We start from the raw sequence: 19,029 nt of genomic DNA, 5'->3' as shown, positions 1-19,029 counted from the left end.
GCTTTGTCTAGTCTGTTGTTGCACCTCTTTACTCTTCCAGTTTAATTATTGCTTCAGTTCTGTGACCTCTCTTTGGTATTTTCTTTTATGTCCTCTCTCTCCGCTGAAATTTTCACTTTGTTCATCCATTCCTCTCCTGAGCTTAGCGAGCATCTCTGTGACTCTTACTTTGAACTCTTTTTTAGATAAATAATTTCTCTCTGCTTCGTTACGGTCTTTTTCTGAGGTTTTATCTTGTTTCATTTGGAACTTGTTTTTCTGTTTCTTCATTTTACTTAAGTCTTCGTGCTGGCTACAGACTAGTAAAAAAGGTTTGATTTTTGTAAACCAGACATCTGACAAAGGTCTTGTATCTAGAAAATGTGAAGAACTCTTAAAACTTGGTCGTAAAAACGAAGTGTTCAGAACACAGGTGGAAGATGAGGACTCTCAGAGAAGAGAGGCTGATGGCAGGTCAGCACGGGAAAAGAGGCTGAACATTAGACAGTGGAGAAGTATCAGTACACACCATTCCAACACCAGAATTCAAAACAGCAGCAACACCAAGCACTGGTGAGGGTGTGGAGCCGCTGGACCTCCCATCCATTGGTGGGAACGTGAAGAGGTGCAGGAGCTCTGAAAATCCAGCCCTAACCTCATACTTACCATCCAGTGCAGCAATTGCACTCCTGAGCATTTATCCCAGAGAGATGAAAACTTAAGTTCACATGAAAAGCCTGTATGAGGATTTTCATAGCAGCTTCATTTGTAAAAACCCCAAGCTGAAAACAACCCAGATGTCCTTCAACAGGTGGGTGGCAGACAGTTGATACAGTAACGACTTGGATAGATCTCATGGAAATTATGCTGAGCGGAAAAAAAGCCAGTATCAGAAGGTTGCAGAGTATGTGACTTCATTTGCACGAGGTTCTCAGAAGGACCGGGCGGTCCTGGGAGTGGGGGCGGCCGTGCAGGACGGCACGCGGTGGTCTTCCTGCCGGCGGGCTGGCTGTGTTTCTTGATCAGGGTGGTGGTTGCGCAGGTCTGTACACACAGGGTGTGTCTGCAGAGACCTCACACACACAGGCGCTTGTGAAAGCTGGTGGGACTCGGTGAGCGCGTAGCGTGACCTGTAGTGTAGTCCACACGGCCACACTGGTGGACAAACGCCCTCCTGGGTTTGGTACTGCACCCCCAGGATATGGGGCTTCCCTGTGGCTCAGCTGGCGAAGAGCCCACCTGCAGTGCAGGAGACCCTGGTTCATTTCCAAGGCTGGGAAGATCCCTTGGAGAAGGGATAGGCTACCCACTCCAGTATTCTAGGCCTGGAGAATCACCATGGACAGAGGGCTTGTTGGGCCACAATCCATGGGGTCACAAAGAGTCAGACACGACTGAGCGACTGAGCGCAACTCAGGTGTGTGAAACGGTGCCACTGGCGTGGGCGGGTGACTGTATGCTGTTTCTATGACTTCCGTGTGGCTGTATGATTGTTTCACATGAAAAAAAACCCTGAACATGTCCCAGGCAGTAGGACAGGAAGGCAGTGCAGTGGAGTGGGAAAAGACACGGAGTCTGCAGTGGGTGGAGGAGGCCCCTCCTGGCCCCGGCGGCCCCAGCCTCGGGTCCCTGTAGTTCCGCTTTCCACGGGGGGTGAACCATCCGTGGTGCTCGCCCAGACCACGCTTTCCGTCAAGCAGTCAACCTCATCCGTCCTTTACATGCGTTTTTATTGAAGTATCATTGTTTCACAGCGTGGTTAGTCTCTCCCATGCAGAAAGTGACCCAGTTACACATATACTCTTTTCCATATTTTTTCCACTATGGTCTGTCATAGGATGTTGAATACAGTTTCCCGTGCGGTACAGTAGGGCCTTGTTCGTCCATTCTGTACAGATGGTTTGCAGCCGCTCACCCCAGCCCCCCAACTCCCCTCCCCCACGGCAGCCTGTTCTCTCTGAGTCTCTGTTTCATAGATTACGTTCATCTGTGTCATATTTTAGATTCCACTTGTATGTGATGTCATACGGCGCTTGTCTTTCTGACGGGCTTAGTGTGACAGTCCAAGTCCATTCATGTTGCTGCACGATGGCGTTCTCCTTTCTGTGGCTGGGTAACACTCCTTTGCATCCGTGTGCCACATCTTCTTTATGCATTCATCTGTGAGCGGACACTCACGTTGTTTCCATGTCTTGGTTGCTGTAAACCCTGCTGCTGTGAGCACAGGGGTGCACGTGTATATCTTTTCGAGTCACAGTTCTCTCTGGGTCTGTGCCCGAGGGTGGGACCGCTGGGCCGTGTGGTCACCGTCTGTGGTTTTCTGAGCAGCCTCCATCCTGTTCCGCACAGCGGCTGCACCAGCTTACCTTCCCACCACCGTGTGGGAGCGGGTTCCTGTCCCCCACACTCTTGCCGGCGTTTGTTCGTGGGCTTTTTTTGGCCACGCTGAGTCTGCGTTGCTGCCCGCGGGCTTTCCTCCAGTTGCAGAGAGTGGGGTCTGCTCTGCAGTGGTGTGGTGCGGGCTTCTCCTGTTGCAGGGCACGGCCTCCAGTGGTTGTGGCCCATGGGCTTCACTGCTCCGGGGCCTGTGGGGTCCTCTGGAGCAGAGATGGGACCTGTGTCTCCCAGCTGGCAGGCAGGTCCTTCACCACTGAGCCACCGGGAATCCCCTGATATGGGTAGACTTTTTACCGACGGCCATGCAGGCCGGTAAACCTTAGCCCTTCTCGCTCATATTCTGGCCCTTCCTCCCTCGCTCAAGCACCAGCCGTGCCGTCCTCCCTCCCGGATCTCGCCAGCATCCTGCCGCTCTCATGTCTCCCCGCACCCTCCACGCCGTCAGCCCGCAGCGCAGCGTGGGGAGGGGCACCTCCGGAGAGGGGCTGGGAGGTCCGGCTACGTCGTTAGGTCGTGGTGGCGCAGGCAGCGACTTGTGTTTTCCTCTCTATGTTTAGCTGTTTTCTATAGTTCCTGTAATAAAAGGGTTGCTCTGAGATAAGGCAAAATCAATATAAGATATTATTCTGTAAAATCCCTCCATGCCCCCATGACCCAGAGCCTAACTCTTAACTCCTTTGTGCTTGCACAGCGGGCCTGGCCCCGCCCCAGGCCCCAGCTGACCTCCAGGGGCACCCTCCTGCTCCTTGGGCGTGGGGGGTGGCCTTGGTCCCCGGGGGTCCTTCCGGGAGGCGGGCCCGGCCCTGCCCGCACCTGTCCAGCGTGCTGGCCCGTTTGTCCGTCAGCGTCTGAAGACCAGCCTCCCCGAGGGCCTGCTGCTCTCCTCGAGGGACGCCCCAGCCCTGCCCCGCACCTGGTCAGCGCCCGAGGGGCATCGGGTCAGCGCCCGCGTCTGCCCGCGGCCCCTGCCCCGCGTCCTGACACAGACTCCGCCGCCGGGCTTTCCGCCTCCTGCTTCCCCAGCCGTTCAGCCCCCAGGAGATGGGTGCAGGGACATCGGGTGGGCGTGGGGGGGTCCTCGGGCTGGCGGTCCCCCACTGCCAGCCCCCCTCCAGGGCCCTAGTGGCTGCTTTGCACGGCCTCTCCACCGGCTTCTCCCCACGCCTCGAGGGCCGAGCCCTGCGGCCAGCCGGCTGTCGCTGTCCCCTGGGCCCCTCCACGCTCTCTGGACGTGGCCCTTTCAGGCAGACGCCCTTACATTGTTCCGATGGGACCTCACCTCTTCCCTGCTGGGACGGTGACTGGTATTGGTGGGGGCACAGGTGTGGGTGTCTCTGGGATGTCTGGTACAGAGTCGGGGCTCTGTAACTGCACACGGAATGAGCCAGGACTGTGGTCTTGGGCTTTCCGCTCTCTGTGCTATGGCCCCTGGAGGGAGGGCACGCTGGGCTTGGCCTCTGTTCTCAGATGGTTCTGGTTCTCCCGGCGCTCTGCCCCTGTGGACGGGCTGCCTGTCTGCACCTTGACTCTGAGTCCGGCCACGTGACTTACTCTGCGTGCTGGAGGCTTGCTGTCTTGGCCGTCGCCGGGGCCGGCTTGTGGAGGACAAGAGCCGTGCAGAGCAGAGCTCAGTCCCCCTGGAACCCCCCACCATCCCCACCAGCCTCCCCAGTCACGGGGCCAGGCTGACCCACATCAGCCCGTCGGTGATCAGCCGTGTGTGTGTGTGGTGGTGGCTGGTTACAGGGTGTGCTCCAGCCGGCAGGTGACGGTTGTAACCGCTGCATCTAAGGCGCCCCGGGGCGAGTGCGGTGAGGAGGGGCGGGGCCCCCCACACGCCAGGAGCGCAGGCTTTCTGGGGTCTCCGGTCACAAGCAGCACAGCTCCGTCTCACAGGCCAACTGCCCTCGGGCAGCCAGTGCCAGCCCAACCAGGGTAGGATGCCCTCGGGCGGACCCTCGCTCTGTGCCCTGAGCCTGCAGGCCGCTGGCCTCTGTCCACCCTGTAGCCTCCACCCTCGTTCCTCAGCATGGCCTCCTTTTTCCAGACATCACCTCTTCCAGGAAGCCTTCCAGACTCTTCCCAGGCAAGAGTGTTCCCCCTACCCTGGGCCCTGGACCCTGTGCCACCCAGAGCCGGTCACCTGCCAGCTTTCGGTGAGCCTCCCTGGAGGGGCAGTGGGGACGCAGGGTCGGACCCCCCCTGGGCTCTCGTAGGGCTCGGCACAGAGCCCACAGGCGACACCCAGTAAGTGTGTGTGTCGCGTGTGACCGCCTTCCAGTAGGGGCACAGCGAGGCTCGGTTCTGTGTCCTGGGACTGGCCCAGGGTCGGGCAGCTGGAGCCGCTTCTGTCCAGCCCACGGGCGTTCGCGAGAGGGCCTGCGCTCTGAGACAGGCGTCCTACTTGGGACGCACACCCCTCCCCGTGTCTGTCTCCAGGTCCTCGCCCCTTCCCAGGGATCCCTGCTCGGGGGGGGGTGCTCCCGGGGCCGACGTGTCCCTCCCCCAGCCTGGCCCGTGCAGTCAGCTGCCCTCTCCCCAGGGAAGGCAGCTCCGTGGTGACCGCTGGTGTCTGATGCCCTCTGCAGCAGCAGGGAACAGCAGGGTGAGAGGCCTAGCCCTGCATCTGACCAGGATGGGCACCCCTCACTATGTGACCTTGGGCGAGGCCTCCCCCCACCGCCAGCCTTTCCCCCTCCCTGCACAGCCTCTCTGGGCACAGCCCCGTGGTCTCCAGCCCACTCACGTCTCTGGGTTCTTTGCTTTGTCCTCCAGGCTCCATGACAGGGCGAGGAGCTGCCCAGAGCCAGGGAGCCCAGGGCGGTGTCCTCAGAGGGGGCTCAGTCTGGGGGGGCTCGTCAAGGGGGCCGTGAGGAGGCCCCGCGTGCAGGACCTTGTGGGGTCACCTGGGTGCAGAGACCAGGATGGACAGACCAGCCCTGTCCCAGCGCTGGGCCCTGCAGGGTGCCCTGAGTGAGGCACTCACGGAGGGGAGTGAGCAGCCTGTCCTCGGGGGCGTGCAAGGAGTGCGGCTGACCCAGACTGCTCCCAGTCCCGCCACTCCATCCTGCCTTGCGTCTCCGAGGCTCCCACCACCTCCGTGCTCGCGGCGTCTTTGTCAGAAGCAGAGCGAGTGGGTACACCCTGGGTGGCGGGGGCGGGGCGGGCCTAGGAAGAGGGCGAGGCCCGGGCCCCTGCAGGTAGAGCGAGGTTGGAAGTCTTGATGTGTCCCACAGGGGGGGTCCGCTGTCCCTCGGGGCTCCACCCCCACCGTGGACCAAGGATGGGGGTGGGCGCAAGGCCCCCCACGTGGCCAGCAGTGCACAAGGCTCCCAGACGGCATCTCGTCCTCCAAGCCGTGCTCTGGCTCCCGGGGGCACCTGTGACCTTGGCAGCAGGCAGCCAGCCACCTGGACGGACCTGGTGCCAGCTGGAGGTTGGGGTCCAGGCTTCTGTGGAGACTTTAGAATCTAGTGTTCATAAACGCACTCACACCTCTCCTGCCAGATTCGGGGCCAAGGGGCCAGCTCAGGGGGCTAGGGGCTCCAGGGGTCTGCAGCAGCCGGATCTCAGGGCTCCCGCCCTGCAGCTGTGTCTCCAGCGGCTGGAGGGGCCCCAGCCCTCTTCAGCTCACCCCACTCCCACCAAACCCTGCCAGCCACATGCAGGGTCAGACACACGCCAGCCCACCCATGCCGGGCGCCCTCAACCCTTTCTGCCCCGTCCACACTGTCTCTCAAAGCCACGCCCCAGCCCAGGGCTGGCTGCCCCTAAGCCGAGGTCACTCACACGCACACCTTCCCCCAAGCCCCAGAGGAAAGACCACTGCAAACAAGTGTTGGGATTTTTCTCCTTTGCAGAGTTTTGTTTTTTTTTAGTAGACATAGTCTTTTTTTTTTTCCTTTCTTATTTTACAGCAAACATTGCAAATATAGAAATATTTCTCTATACAACAGGAGGACAGTGTATAGTGGGGGCAGGGCTGGAACGCACACTGCTGGCCCCCACCACCCCCGCCATCTGCAGGCACAGCCCTCCCGCCCCCGAGTCCCGCGGGGCTCCAGGACCATGCCGGAGGCCGCCTGCGTTCGCTCTGCCCCGTCCGGTGGCAGCGACAAAGAGACGGACTAAACAGAGTCCACAGAAAGCCACAGACAGAGGAGTCACGCAGGGCCAGGCGGCCACACCCCCCACGTCGAGCGTTTTACGTCTTATAAAGAGAACTTTTTAAAAAAAAAAAGAGAGAAGGCAGAGAAGAATCAAAAGATAATGAAAAAAATCCCCCCCCCCGCCCCCCATCCCTAAGACACAGTTTTCGGAAGTCCCTTGTGTGTGTGCACAGTGTGTGCGCGCGCAGGCACGCGCGCGTGTGTGTGTGTGTGGACGGGCCCCTCCCACCGGTGGAAACGTCTCCGGGCAGGTGCACGCGCTCAGCCACGCGCCCCTCCCGCCTGCCGGCGCCCCTCCCCACTTGGCCCGCAAAGCCCGGGGCTTCAGCAGTTGCGGTCTCTGTGCGCGCGCACGTGCGTGCGCCGTGAGTCTCTGGGTTACGGATGCTGCGGTGGCCTCGTGCGCTCTGTGGCCCCGGGCGCGCCCGCGCGGCCGGCTCAGGACTTGTGCTGCGCCGACACGCCCTTCCAGTAGTCCAGGATGTCGTGCAGGTCCTCGTCCTTGGCGAACTGCACCTTCCTTCGCAGCGCGTGGCCAGCCGCCACGCACTCCCCGGCGTCCCGGTGCCGCCGGCGGCTCAGTCTGAAGCGGCCCCAGAGGCTGCGGGAGGCGCGGCAGGCGTACTCGGGGCTGGAGGCGTAGCTCAGGTGGTGGTACTGCGGCGACAGCGGCGCGTAGGCCAGGTCGCGGGGCCGCGGCCGCGTTAGCGGCTCCAGGATGGAGGCCTTGCGGCCACCCAGGCTCTCAGGGGGCATGGGCGGCGCGGGGGGCTCGGCAGGGTGGGGCCCGGGGTACGAGTGCCTGTGCTCCCCGTACTGCCGGCCCTTCTCGGGCTCGGCCCTCAGCACGGCGGCTGCGGGCGTCACGGTGAGGATGGCCTCGGCCGCGGGCGAGCCCTTCTCGATGTACTTGGCCTCGTGCAGCGTGGTGGGCTCTGCGCGGTAGGGCCGCGGGCTGCGGGCGGAGCCACTGGAGGAGGAGCTGGCCCGTGGGGCCCCGGGGGCGGCCTCCAGGCTGTGGTGCCGCTGCAGGCTGCAGGCGTCCTGGTAGGCGGGCGCCAGGAAGCCACGCTTGCTGGCCAGCGGCTCGGCCGTGGACACGGCCCCCGGCTTGCTGCCCTGGAAGGAGGTGGACTCGGCCTTGAGGGCATCGATGCAGTTGTTGATGATCTGGTTGACCTTGTCCACCTCCTTGGCGATGGTGGAGATCTCGGCCACCGAGCTCTGGCTGTCGGGGCCCGGCCGGCCTGGCTCCCCGTCCCTGCGCTCCACCTGCTCCGCCGCACGCACCTCCATGTAGCCGCCCTTGCTGCCCTTTGGCGTCCCTCCACCCTCCGCCAGCTGGTACTGCTCCACCTCGCCGGGGCCAGCGGGCAGGTACGGGATGCGGGTCACCGCCTCGGGGCCCAGCAGCGGGCCCTGGGACAGCGGCGCCAGGCCGGGCGCCTCCAGCTCGGGCCCGTACTTGAGCTCGATGATGGTCTTCTTGAGGCTGCCGGCCGCCGCGGCCGCCTGCTTCTGCTTGCCCTCCCGCCGCCGCCGCCGCCGCAGGCAGTAGTAAACGGCGCCCAGCACCAGCACCATGCCGAAGAGGCAGCCCAGGACGGTCATGATGTAGTGGGTGGCCGTGGAGGGGCTGGGCACGGGCCCCGGCGGGCTGGGCGGCTGCGGCAGGCAGATGGTGAGGCAGGTGTGGTTGTGGTGCAGGCCCGAGCTGCTGGATACCACGCAGTACGTGTAGTTGGTGAGCGCGTGCAGGTTGGTCAGGCGGATCTCCTCCTGGGCCCGCGTCAGCCTCGACACGGTGGACGGCTTGCTGTTGTTGAAGTGCTCCAGCGTGTACATGCGGGTGAACGGGCTGGGCAGCTGCACGGTGATGGTGGCCGAGTTCTGGGTCAGCTGCTTGACCTTGATGAGCGGGCGGGCCTCGGCCTGCGGGGCCAGCGTGGGCAGGGCCACCAGCGGCGTGGTGCCGTCGCCGGAGAAGCACTCATCGTCAGCGCAGGGGGCCTCGCTGGGCTCCGCGGGTGGCGCCGGGGGCGGTGGGGGCGAGCGGCCGGGCGGGGGACGGCCGGGCACGGGGCGCGTCTCCGCCGCGTACGGGCTGTCGGTGCACACGGACTGCAGCTTGCCCAGGATGCTGCGCTGGCCGTGGCGGCCCTGGCCCAGCAGGAAGTAGCCGGAGTAGAGGGGCGGAGACTCACACTGCACGCGGTCGTGGGCCTGCGTGGCGTTGGCGAAGGCCGCCAGCCAGCGCAGGAAGCCCAGCAGCTCGCAGGAGCAGTAGAAGGGGTTGCTGTAGAGCTCGCACACGGAGAGCCGGGCCAGGCCCGCGAAGGTGGCGCTGTGCAGGCGCTGGATGCGGTTCATGGACAGGTCCACGTTGACGATGTTGGGGCACTCCCAGAAGGCGCCAGGCGCCACCGCCTCAATGAGGTTGGCCTGTAGGTACAGGTACTCGAGCTTGCCCAGGCCGCGCAGCACGCCCTCCGTCAGGTTGCGCAGCCGGTTGTAGCCGAGCTGCAGCACCTGCAGGTTGAACTGGCCCGAGAAGGCGCCGTCCTCGATGTAGCCGATCTCGTTCTTGGTGAGGTTGAGGTACGTGAGGTTGCCGAAGCGGCTGAGCGCCGCGTACTGCACGCTGCGGATGCGGTTCTCGTTGAGCCGCAGGTCCACGATGGTGCTGTTGATCTGCTGCGGGATGGCCTCGTAGGGCGGCTGGTTCTGGCTGCAGATGGCCAGCCACACGAAGCCCTTGTCTCCCTCGATGAGCCAGCAGTCGCCGCGCGCCAGCCCGCCCACCTGTAGCAGGGCGGCTGCCACGCACGCCCACACCCACGGTGCCCCCCGCCCGCACGCGGCCATCAGGACCCGCCCGCGGGGGCCGCCCGCTCAGCCTGCCCGGGGCGCGGGGTGGGGGCCTGGGCGGCGGGGTGCGTGGGAGGGGAGGGCGCCCGCCTGCTCAGCGGCGTCCCGGGCGCATGGCCCCACGCTGCAAGGGGAGCGCCTCCCTCACGGCCAGCCGCCTCGCTCGGTCCACCCGTGTCCAGCCGGGGCCACAGCCTGCTTCCCCATCGGTTCAGCCGGTCCTGCGGGAGATGAAAGGGGGGGACGGGTCAGCAGGCCTCCCCGCGGGCACAGGTCTGGTGCAGGCCTGCACCCAGCCCACGGGACGTGGAGGCGCGTCCAGGATGTCAGTGATAAGGGGCCCTGGGGGGCTCAGCGGGGCCATTCCCTGACCCGGGGCAGGCGTCCACCACCGCCTCCTACCCCCTTCTCTGCAGACACATGGGAATCCAGCGCAAAGCTGGACAGGGGGGCACACCAGGAGCGAGGCTGCCATCACTCAGCGAGGGGTGATGGGGGTGACAGGTGCCCGGGGGGTGGCTCTGAGCCCCGCCCCGGGTCCTGAGCTCCTGTCAGGGGAGGTGCGGATGCTGCACTCTGGGCCTGCTTCCTCCAACAAACCGCGGACCCCGAGGCTGTTACCACCGAGTCGGGTCCCGGCAGTAAGGACTGGGAGGAGAGTGGCCCCCGGCTCAGCTGAAGACACCGCTGTGGCCCTGACATCTCCCACCTGACCCCCCAACCCTGGGTCTTGGCTGTGAAAACCCTGCCGTCTGCTCCCCCAACCCCTGAGCTGCTTTAGAGCAGGCCCTCCCCACCGCACGCTCACCCCCACTCCACGGAGCCCGCGTGTGCGGGGAGATGTGGCTGGATGGCCGCTGGGTTGGTCCTGCTCCCCGGGACTCTCCTCTGCCCCTCGTATTTCTCCCTCAGGACCAAAGGATAGGGGTGTGTTTGCTTGTTACTGTTTGGATTTACAGCGGCCTCTGTAACCGCTCTGTGGCCTGGCAGGCAGCCAGCTGACTGTATTTCACTGATATTGACATTTGCAACTAGTGCGCACTGAGGCAGGTTTAAATCAGGAGAAAAAAATAATGGTTTCTCCCCCTTCAGAAACTTCATCAAGAACAGTACTGAGCCTGCTCCTGCAGAAGAGCTTTTCTGATTTAAAGCGAGGGGAAGGGTCAGCAGGGGTGGGGACGGGAGAAGGTCCTGGCATGGCCCAGTGCTGCCATGTGACCCCCGGGAAAGCTCGGGGCCTCTCTGGGCCCGACCAGAAGCGTCTGGGAGAGGGGCGACCTGGGGCTTGCTGGGTCCCTCTCCCCTCAGGGAGCAGCCCCGGGTCCCCGTGTGGTCGTCCTGTGATGTGAAATCTACACCCCGTGGGGCATTGCCGCCACCTGGAACCCACCCCCACGCACCTGCCCCATCGTCCCGATGCTGAGATGGGGGCTGCACTGGTGGCCAGAGGCCCAGGGTGGGCCAGGCAGCACGTGTGGGCGGGAGCACCAGGCTCCCCAGGCCCAGCTAGGAGGTGCGTCCTGATCATAATCACTTTTAATCACTTGCTCAAAATAACCCAAAGTCAAGTTAAGGAGGATTACAGGCCTAAAGAACCCTTATCTCAGGGCTGCCCAGCCTGTGCCAGCCGCATGCTCGGCACACCTGGGCATGCGGTGGCCGTGTGTGTGCACGCACACACACGCTGGGACCTGCGTGCCTGGAGGTGGGCGCAGCCTCACGCCAGCACCCGAGCGCGAGCCGGCACCTGGGGTCCAGCCGGGCGGGCGCGCCGCCTCCTGCCCTGGCTGTGAGTCTAAGAACTGTGCTGGGGACCAGGCTCGCCCCGCGGGCACCCCCGCCCGGAAGCCGCCTGTCACGCAGGCAGGTGTGACAAGGAGGCGTGACTGGCCCAGCCCACCCTGAGCCCCCGAGCCCCCCGCCCTCAGAGCCTGGGCTGAGTGAGAGCCAGGCTGGGGAGGCGGCGCCTCGGTGAGAGTGTGGGTGTCACCTACAGGCCATGCCCCCGCTGCATGCAAGCGCTGCCCCTGCCCCCGTGACCGCGGCCTCCGAGGGACCCCAGCGCGCTGCCCACGCACACGGGCGGGAGGCGGGGGCAGAGGGCTGTGGCCAAGGTCGCCTGTGAGCAGCGGGACAGCGGTGCCTCGTCCCTGGGGGTCGCCTTGGGCCCCGTGTGCATCATCATCCTGAACCTCAGCAGGCGGGGGGGGGGGGTGGCGGACCCCACCCCCAGGGCCTGGGAGCCCCGCGGACTGGGGACCTCGGGAAACAGCTGGTTGTCCACCTGGGAAGGTTCAGAAAGTTCCGCCAAGCCCCCCACCCCTGGGGCTCACAGTCCACTGGTTCCTCCACATACCACCCCCCGCCCCCTGGGCGCCCCACGTCTCCGCACGTGCCCCGGGCCCAAGGATCCAAGAGACCTGTCCCGCCCTGCACCCTCGACTCGGGGCCCGGCCCAGGTGGAGCAGGGGCCTCACCCTGCCCGGCCAGCCCTTGGCCTCTCCAGGGTCCCCATGTCCCCGGCACCTCTGACGTGCGCCCCCCCGCCTCCCACCCCGGCCCCTCGCAGCACCCGCTGACCACACCAGGGCAGAGGGCTACCCGCGCCTCGCCAGACAGGACGGCTGCGGTCTCAGGTGGGGCGGGGCGCTAGCAATGTGGCTGGGCAGTCATGCTGTCGGACACGTTCTAAGAACCTTCCTCAGGGAGACAACAGGACTGGACAGCCTCAGGCCGCGCCCCCTCCCCTGCCTTCCTTCCCAGGGCTGTCAGCGGTTCCACCCCTCCCCGACCCCCTAGGCAGCGTCCGGCCCCCACCTCCCAGGCCACCTGCTGCTCGGGGGGCGCCTCCCTGTCGTTGCAGGTGGCAGCCCCGGTGGCCCTGCCCCCTCCCTGCCCCCTCACTGTCCCTGCGTGTCCCCGCAGTGGTCTCCCCGCCCCCACCCTGACCCCTCACTGTCCCCGCGTGTCCCCGCAGTGGTCTCCCCGCCCCCGCCCTGACCCCTCACTCTCCCCGCGTGTCCCCGCAGTGGTCTCCCCGCCCCCGCCCTGACCCCTGGTGCTCCCCCCGCAGTGCTCTCCCCCCCCCCAGCAGTCACAGTGCTCCTCCGTGTACCTGACCCGCCGCCCTCCCTGCCCTAGGCCCCAGACTCAGACACAGCTGCTTCCCTTCGAGCTCAGACTCCCAATGGGGCGCATCGTGCCCCCCGCGCTCCTCATGCAGGAACCAAGTTCTGTCCTCAGGTCCCCACTCTGGGCTCCACGCGCCCAGGCCCACGACTGCAGTGCCCACACTGCTCCCGGCCGCAATCCCCGCTTCCCGCCATACCCACTGTGCACCCCCCAGGCCAAGCCAGCCCCTTCCCTTGCGGCGATGAAGCCCACTGCCCCATCTGGTCTGCGGGCACCCACACTCCACCTCCCAACAGCCCAGGGCCTGGGAGAGCCTCACAGGACCCCGCCGCCCCCACCCTGAAGGACAGCCGCCCTTCCCCAGGCTGCAAGGGGAGCAAGACCCAGGCCCCCCCCACGGACCTGCCGGGGCCGGGCCAGCACCTCTGCCCTCCAGCTGCCCCAGCACAACCGCTCCGCCAGAGGGCGCTCATCACAAGAGGCCCCTGCTCTCGGGGCGGGGCGGGGGAACCCCAGGCCAGCGGCCTCCCCTCTGAACCAGCTCCTGACTGTCTGTCACCCCTTCCTCTCTTTCCGCCACTGTCTCCTGACCGGCTCCTTGTCCTCTTGATTGATTTTCTAGATGAATGTCGTCCCTGGCTGGGATGTGAACTCCAGAGGGAAGCGTCCAGATCCCTCTGTGACACGCCAGGCCCAGAGCTGTGCCCAGCACGTGGGGGGTGCCCGGCCAGGCACGTGCGCTCCGTTTCCTCATCTGAGACATGGGGGAGGGGCGCCCAGCTCACAGCACGAACTGCTCTGTTCAAGCGGCCAGTGGGAGCTGCCCCTATGCCCGAGGGCCACCCTGGCCTGAGTCCCAGCACGGCCAAGAACGCGTGTGTGACGTGCCCGTCCTGTGCCCAGGAGGACACAGCCCCCCCGCACAAGTCACCGTCACAGCCGTCGGGCCTGCAGGCCTCACCCGCGGTCCTGCAGGCGAGGGGACGGCACGGCCACCACGCCCTCTGGGCCCAGGGGAGAAGGGACAGCAGGCCCCCCAGAGCCCCTCGCCCCGACCCCGAGGAGGCCCGATGGGGACGCTGAGCTGAGCCCGGAGCCCCCCGCCCCGTCCCCGAGGAGGTCCGACGGGGACGCTGAGCTGAGCCCGTGGCCCCCCGCCCCGTCCCTGAGGAGGCCCGACGGGGACACTGAGCTGGGCCCGGCATCGGGTTTGCTCCTGCACATCAGCACTACAGCCTGGGTCGCTGCTGATGAGGTGAAGAAATATGGCAGTTCCAGGCTTTTAAACTGCTTATGACTGGATTTGCATGATCACGGGCGCTGTGCGGGGACAGAAGCACCTGTTTGTAAGACATGGGACGCGGACAAGGGCCAAGCTGGCCACGGAGCCCGCCGCCCGAGAGGAGAGGCCTCGGCACCTCCAGAGGCCGCGCAGGCTGAGGGCCAGGCGCGGGAGTCAAGTACCCACAGCTGCCTGCCGTGCCCGGGCTCTGCCGACAGATCACGTTTACAGGTGACGTCTGCCGGTCTCCGCAGCCTGGCGATGCCGCAGAGAGACGGGTCGTGGGGAGGCACGAGGCAGACGGCGTGACCCGGACCAGCCAGACCAGCCTTGGGGCCTGCCCGCGAGAAAGGGCGCGGAGCCAGCAGCGACCACAGGTTTCCAGGTTGGGACTGGCACGCTGGCCGTGCTGCGCTCCGGCTGTGACCCCGGGTGGTCACCGGCCTCGCTGAGCCTGCTGCCTCCTCTGTGTGTATGAACGGAGGCGTCCCGCGTGGGGCCCGGCGCGGGGTGCTCTCTATGCCCTGGTCTCCCTGCAGCTGCCCGCCTGCGGACAGGGAGGAGCCCTGGGCAACGCATCAGCGAGCCGCCCGCCCCTGGGTGCCCACAGAGACTGGCGCGGGCTCCCACAGTGGGTGGCCCAGCGGCGCTGACTCAGCAGGGCTGGCACCTCAGGACCTGGCCACGGGGTTGGGCCCGGTGAGCCCCTGACCTCGGCTGCCTCGTCCTTCGGGAGGCGTGAGGGGCCAGGATCACCCCTGCCCTCCACCCTCAGGGATGGAGCCAGTGCGGGCCAGGCGCAGAGACGCCGCATGCCTGGACGCCCGCCAGGCACCCTCAGGCCTCACCCCGCCTGCTCGGAGGCTGTGGTACCCAGCACGTGTGCAGGCGTGCCCTCTTCCTTCCTCCAGGACCCTGCACGTATCAAGTGCCTACTGTATACCAGCCCGCTTCTCCCATCTGCGGGGAGGCAGGTGTCAGCGTCACACAACTGGATGCAGGGGAAGCGGGCTCAGGGCAGGAAAGGTGTCAGCACCGGGGCGCGGGCCGTCCCAGAGCGGGGCAGGAGCACAGCTCGCTCCCACCACTGGGGAGAGTCCCCGGGGCCCAGGGCAGGCGGCAGCTCCAGGGACGGGGGAGGTGCCTGAGCAGGAGACTGGGGTCTGGAGTCCTGCCCACTCCCCCTCGCCCACTCCATCACCCCCCGCCCCGCCAGGCCCCCGCTCAGAAGGCTCAGGAGTTAATTAGGGACCCAAACATTTCATGGTCTGTTATGCTTCCACTGGGCATCTTTTTAAATTAAAAAACATGATGTACGGCATCGTTGGAGGGAGAAATCACTTTGCAATGGTTTCCTGCTTGGTGCTGGCAGGACGTAGGCGAGGGTAGCTGGATGGCCTCCGGAGGGGGGGCTGACGCAAGACCCTCTCCAGGGAAGGGTGGGGGTGCCCGCCAGGCCCTGTTCCGCTCACAGCCCCAGGGCCCTGGCGCCAGGAAGTTCTGTCTTCAGTCAGACCCGAATCTCTCATTCTGAGGGCTGGCCGGTCCGAGCCTGGACGCCGAGATCGTCTCTTCTGCTCCTGCTGGTGGACCCTGAACCAGGGCCCTTCCAATGCCCTGAGCCCTGAGCCCAGCCTGGTAGGGGGCAGGGCTGCCACTCAGGCCGTGGGGAGGGCCCAGGGCCCCCTGTGCTCCGCGGCCCCAGGACCCTGTTCACGCAGTCACACCTCTGCACACGCGGGCCCTGCCTCACTTTGCCGGGCTGTGATTATTCATCAGAGCATCCTTCCTGGCCACGATTAATGGTGTTAAAGATTTGGGGCACGGTTTTGGAGCAGAGATTATAAATGAACAATTAGCCCTCAAATGCTAAATTAGTATGGGAAATAAAACGCCAGGCAAAGTCGGTCTAAGAGCATGTGCAGCGTCACAAGCAGGACACATCTGTAGAGCCCAGGCTGCTCTCGGCGGCTAGCACAGGTCCGCACGGTGCTCGGCAGCGGGGGGTTCAAGTGGGAATCGCAAGAGCTGTTCACACCGCCAGGCAAGCCAGGCTGCTCCCGGGGAGCAGGCGGGCGGGCGTCTGAGGACGCGTTTCCCTGCGACCTGCGCCACGGAGTCCCCAGAGGCCGTGTCCTTCCAGGAGGCTCCCGCCGTCAGCTGCCCCGCACACGCCAAGAAACCCCCCAGACACGTCAGGCCCGTGCTCCAGCCCCGCTGGGTCTGAGCTTAGAAAACAAACCTGGAAGCTGCCTGGTCTCATCGCACCCGTGGCCACAGCTTCCAGAGGGGACGCCACCCACAGCCGGGCCTGGGCCAGTGCGCACACTCGTGAGTTGCCACAGACACACTCGGCTCACGTGCGTGTGTCACAGAGGCACTCACGTGCGTGTCACCACTAGTGGTCATGTGCATGCGTCATCGGCTCACGTGCGTGCGTCATCAGACACACTCGGCTCACGTGCGTGTGTTACCACAGACGCGCGCACACAGGCTCGTGCTTGTGTGCGTCACCACAGACACGGCACGGCTCTTGCTGGGCTGCCCCGCCCGTGGGGACCGCGGGCCCTCCTGGGACCGGACACCCACCTGTCTGAGCATCCCCACGTCTGCATCCGTCCACGCAACTTGCCTGCAGCAGAGAAGGACTCCTCGGGCACAGAGAAGGGTCAAACCTCCCCCGCCCCTCCCCCACTGCAGGCACAGTGGGGTCGTCAGGACTCAGCCCCCTCCCCCACAGCCGACCAGGCCCTGCCCGCCCCCCCCCCCCCACACCCTTCCTGTGACCTACGAGGCGGTGACCAACTCTCATCTCTCACATTTTCCCCAAGACACTGTCTCTGCCTGAACACCCCTCCGCCAACCCCAACCCTCCGCGGCCAAGTGTCCTCCGTTCAGACTCCAGGCTGGGGTCTCCCCTGGGTAATGCCCAAAGCTGCTGGGGCTTGCCCCACCATGACCCCACACCACCAGTACCAGACCCCCCGTCTCCCCACCCGTCAGATCCCAGGCAAAAGGCCCGTGGCCAGCAGGGCCGGGTCCCTGTGTCTGCCCGGTGCAGAGCGGGCAATGCCCTGAGCCCATGGGAGCCCCCATCACCAGAGGACACGTCACTCACCCCGGGATGCCCCCCACTCTCCTCTCTCCCGGAGGAGTTCTTGTGGGGCCCCTTTCACTTGCAGATTACCCCTGTTTGTGCAGTGAGCTGTCCCGAGGTCACCCTCTGAGGTGGCCTCGGGGGACTCCTGTTCCCACACGTGCACACACCGTTTAAATCACTTTCTCCACTGGTCAGAACGGCCATCATCAAAGTCTACAAGTGACAGGTGTGGAGGGAAGGGAACCCTCCTACACGGTTGGTGAGGATGCAGATGGGGTGCACTCACTATGAAGAACAGTCTGGAGATTCTTCAAAAAACGAAACCCGGAACTACCGTGCAATCCCACTCCTGGGGGTGTTTGCAGAGAAAAACTAGTTCAGACGAAGACCCCAGTGTTCACTGCAGCAGTGTTTACAACAGGCAAGATGTGGGGACAGCCTAAACACCCATCAGAGAGGAGAGGATAAAGACGGGGTACACGTTCACAACGCAATCCTGCTCAACCACAAGGAGGAGGAGGTAACGCCATTTGCAGCGACACGGGCGGCTCAGTCGTCGGAAGGACCAACACCGCGTGACAGCCCTCACCTGTGCCCGCGAGCCCGAGGCGCAGGTGAGCGTTCGTGAAACAGACTCAGCAGACAGACTGGCGAGTGGCTGCCGAGGCGGGCTGGCGGGGGGTGCCTGGAGCAGGAGTCGGGGGAGCGGACGCAAGCTACATGCAGCGCGCGGCGGTCCACAAACTGTGGCCCAGTGACCGGCTTCGTGGGCGGACAGTTTTCCACGGACTGGGCGGGGGTGGTGGTGATGGTTCAGGCGGCAACGCGAGCAGCAGATGAAGCTCCGTGGGCTCGTGTGCCCAGGCCCTGCTGTGTGGCCAGCTCCTAACGGGCAGCCCCGGGCCGGGCACCCGATCCACAGGACGGGCAAACGCAAGGTCCTCCTGTGCCACCTGGGATGCGCCCACACCGTGTGATAAACCACGGCGGAAAGGAAGACACATGCACACACACATGTACGTGAATCGCTGCTCTGCGGCAAAGACCCACACAGCACGGCACGTGTCAGCCAGGCTTCAGCGAAAAACAACATAAATCACCGTGCCTCTGTCAGCAGCTTCCGCGTGCAGGGGGAAGAATCCTGTGCACATTCTTCGAGGTAAACCTTTTAGAACCATCTCATCCCAACCTTCAGAACACGCCACCAAGGTCCGGATGGGATTGCACGGAACCGGTAAATTGATTCTGGCAGAGCCTCCAGGATGACGGTGTTCCAGCGTGGCTGACGACACTACTGCTGTTTCCCCCAGCATCTCAGGAAAACTTTAGCGTTCTTCCTGATAATCCTACTTTTTTCTTGTACATGCGTTCCTAGGGATTCGGGGAGGGTTTCTTTGTTGCCACTTTGACTGGGAGCTGTTTACTTCATTATGTTACCCAACCAGGTGCCGCTGGTACAGAAGAAGATTATTGATCCGTGTACGTCTGCGTTCTGCTCCGCCCAGCACCTCCGCCAAGTTCTCATATTTTTTCACTTGGTTCTCTTGGGTTTCTAAGCTCTCAAATCACATTGTCTGCAAATAATTTCAATTCTTTCTCGTATCCCATTTAATTCTGTTTCATGTCTTATTGCTACATCAAGAATATCTGGACAATGATAAAGGGCACACTGCTGGGTATTTTTTAATAAAAGTTTTTGGGTTGGAATCAAGAATCTCAATCACCTAGATGACACTGGCTGTTGAACTGAGACACAGACGCTTCACTGTGGTAAGAAAGTATCTCTCTGGCTCCATTTTTAGCAGTTACTTTAAAATACTGGTGCTGGGTTTTATCACAGGCCTCTTGTCATTTATTCCCGCCGGCATTGTGACTTACCTGCTAGCACTATGTATCACATTAATAGCTCTCTCTACTATTAAGCCATCTTTGAATTCTTTCGATAAATCCTACATAATCATGGCAGAGTCTCTGCCTGATATTTTGTGGAATTGAATTTGCCTGTGACTTACCGAGGATTACTGATCTGCTGTTCATGGGTGACATCCCTGTGGGGCTTCTCTCCAGGGCCATCTTCACAATTTGCGGTCTGGGGCCCATCT

General features: G+C 63.8%; 1 protein-coding gene across 2 annotated transcripts in view; it reads right to left on the bottom strand.

The window, feature by feature from the left end:
• Positions 1-6,226: 6,226 nt before the first annotated feature.
• The window catches only part of ELFN1 (extracellular leucine rich repeat and fibronectin type III domain containing 1), a 62,153-nt gene continuing 49,350 nt past the window's right edge, over positions 6,227-19,029 (bottom strand). The window contains exon 2 of one of the 2 annotated variants that reach the window (XM_065920186.1): positions 6,227-9,634. In XM_065920186.1, the coding sequence (XP_065776258.1) occupies positions 6,984-9,410 (2,427 nt within the window). In that variant the 5' untranslated portion in view covers positions 9,411-9,634 and the 3' untranslated portion in view covers positions 6,227-6,983. The remainder of the gene's footprint in view (positions 9,635-19,029) is intronic. The other variant, XR_010661339.1, reaches the window with a different exon arrangement.

The sequence above is a fragment of the Muntiacus reevesi genome, chromosome 2, assembly GCF_963930625.1.
Source record: "Muntiacus reevesi chromosome 2, mMunRee1.1, whole genome shotgun sequence".
In the NCBI taxonomy this organism is placed as follows: Eukaryota; Metazoa; Chordata; class Mammalia; order Artiodactyla; family Cervidae; genus Muntiacus; species Muntiacus reevesi.
Note: the sequence above shows the minus strand (reverse complement) of the source record. Positions and strands in the feature narration are given on the sequence as shown.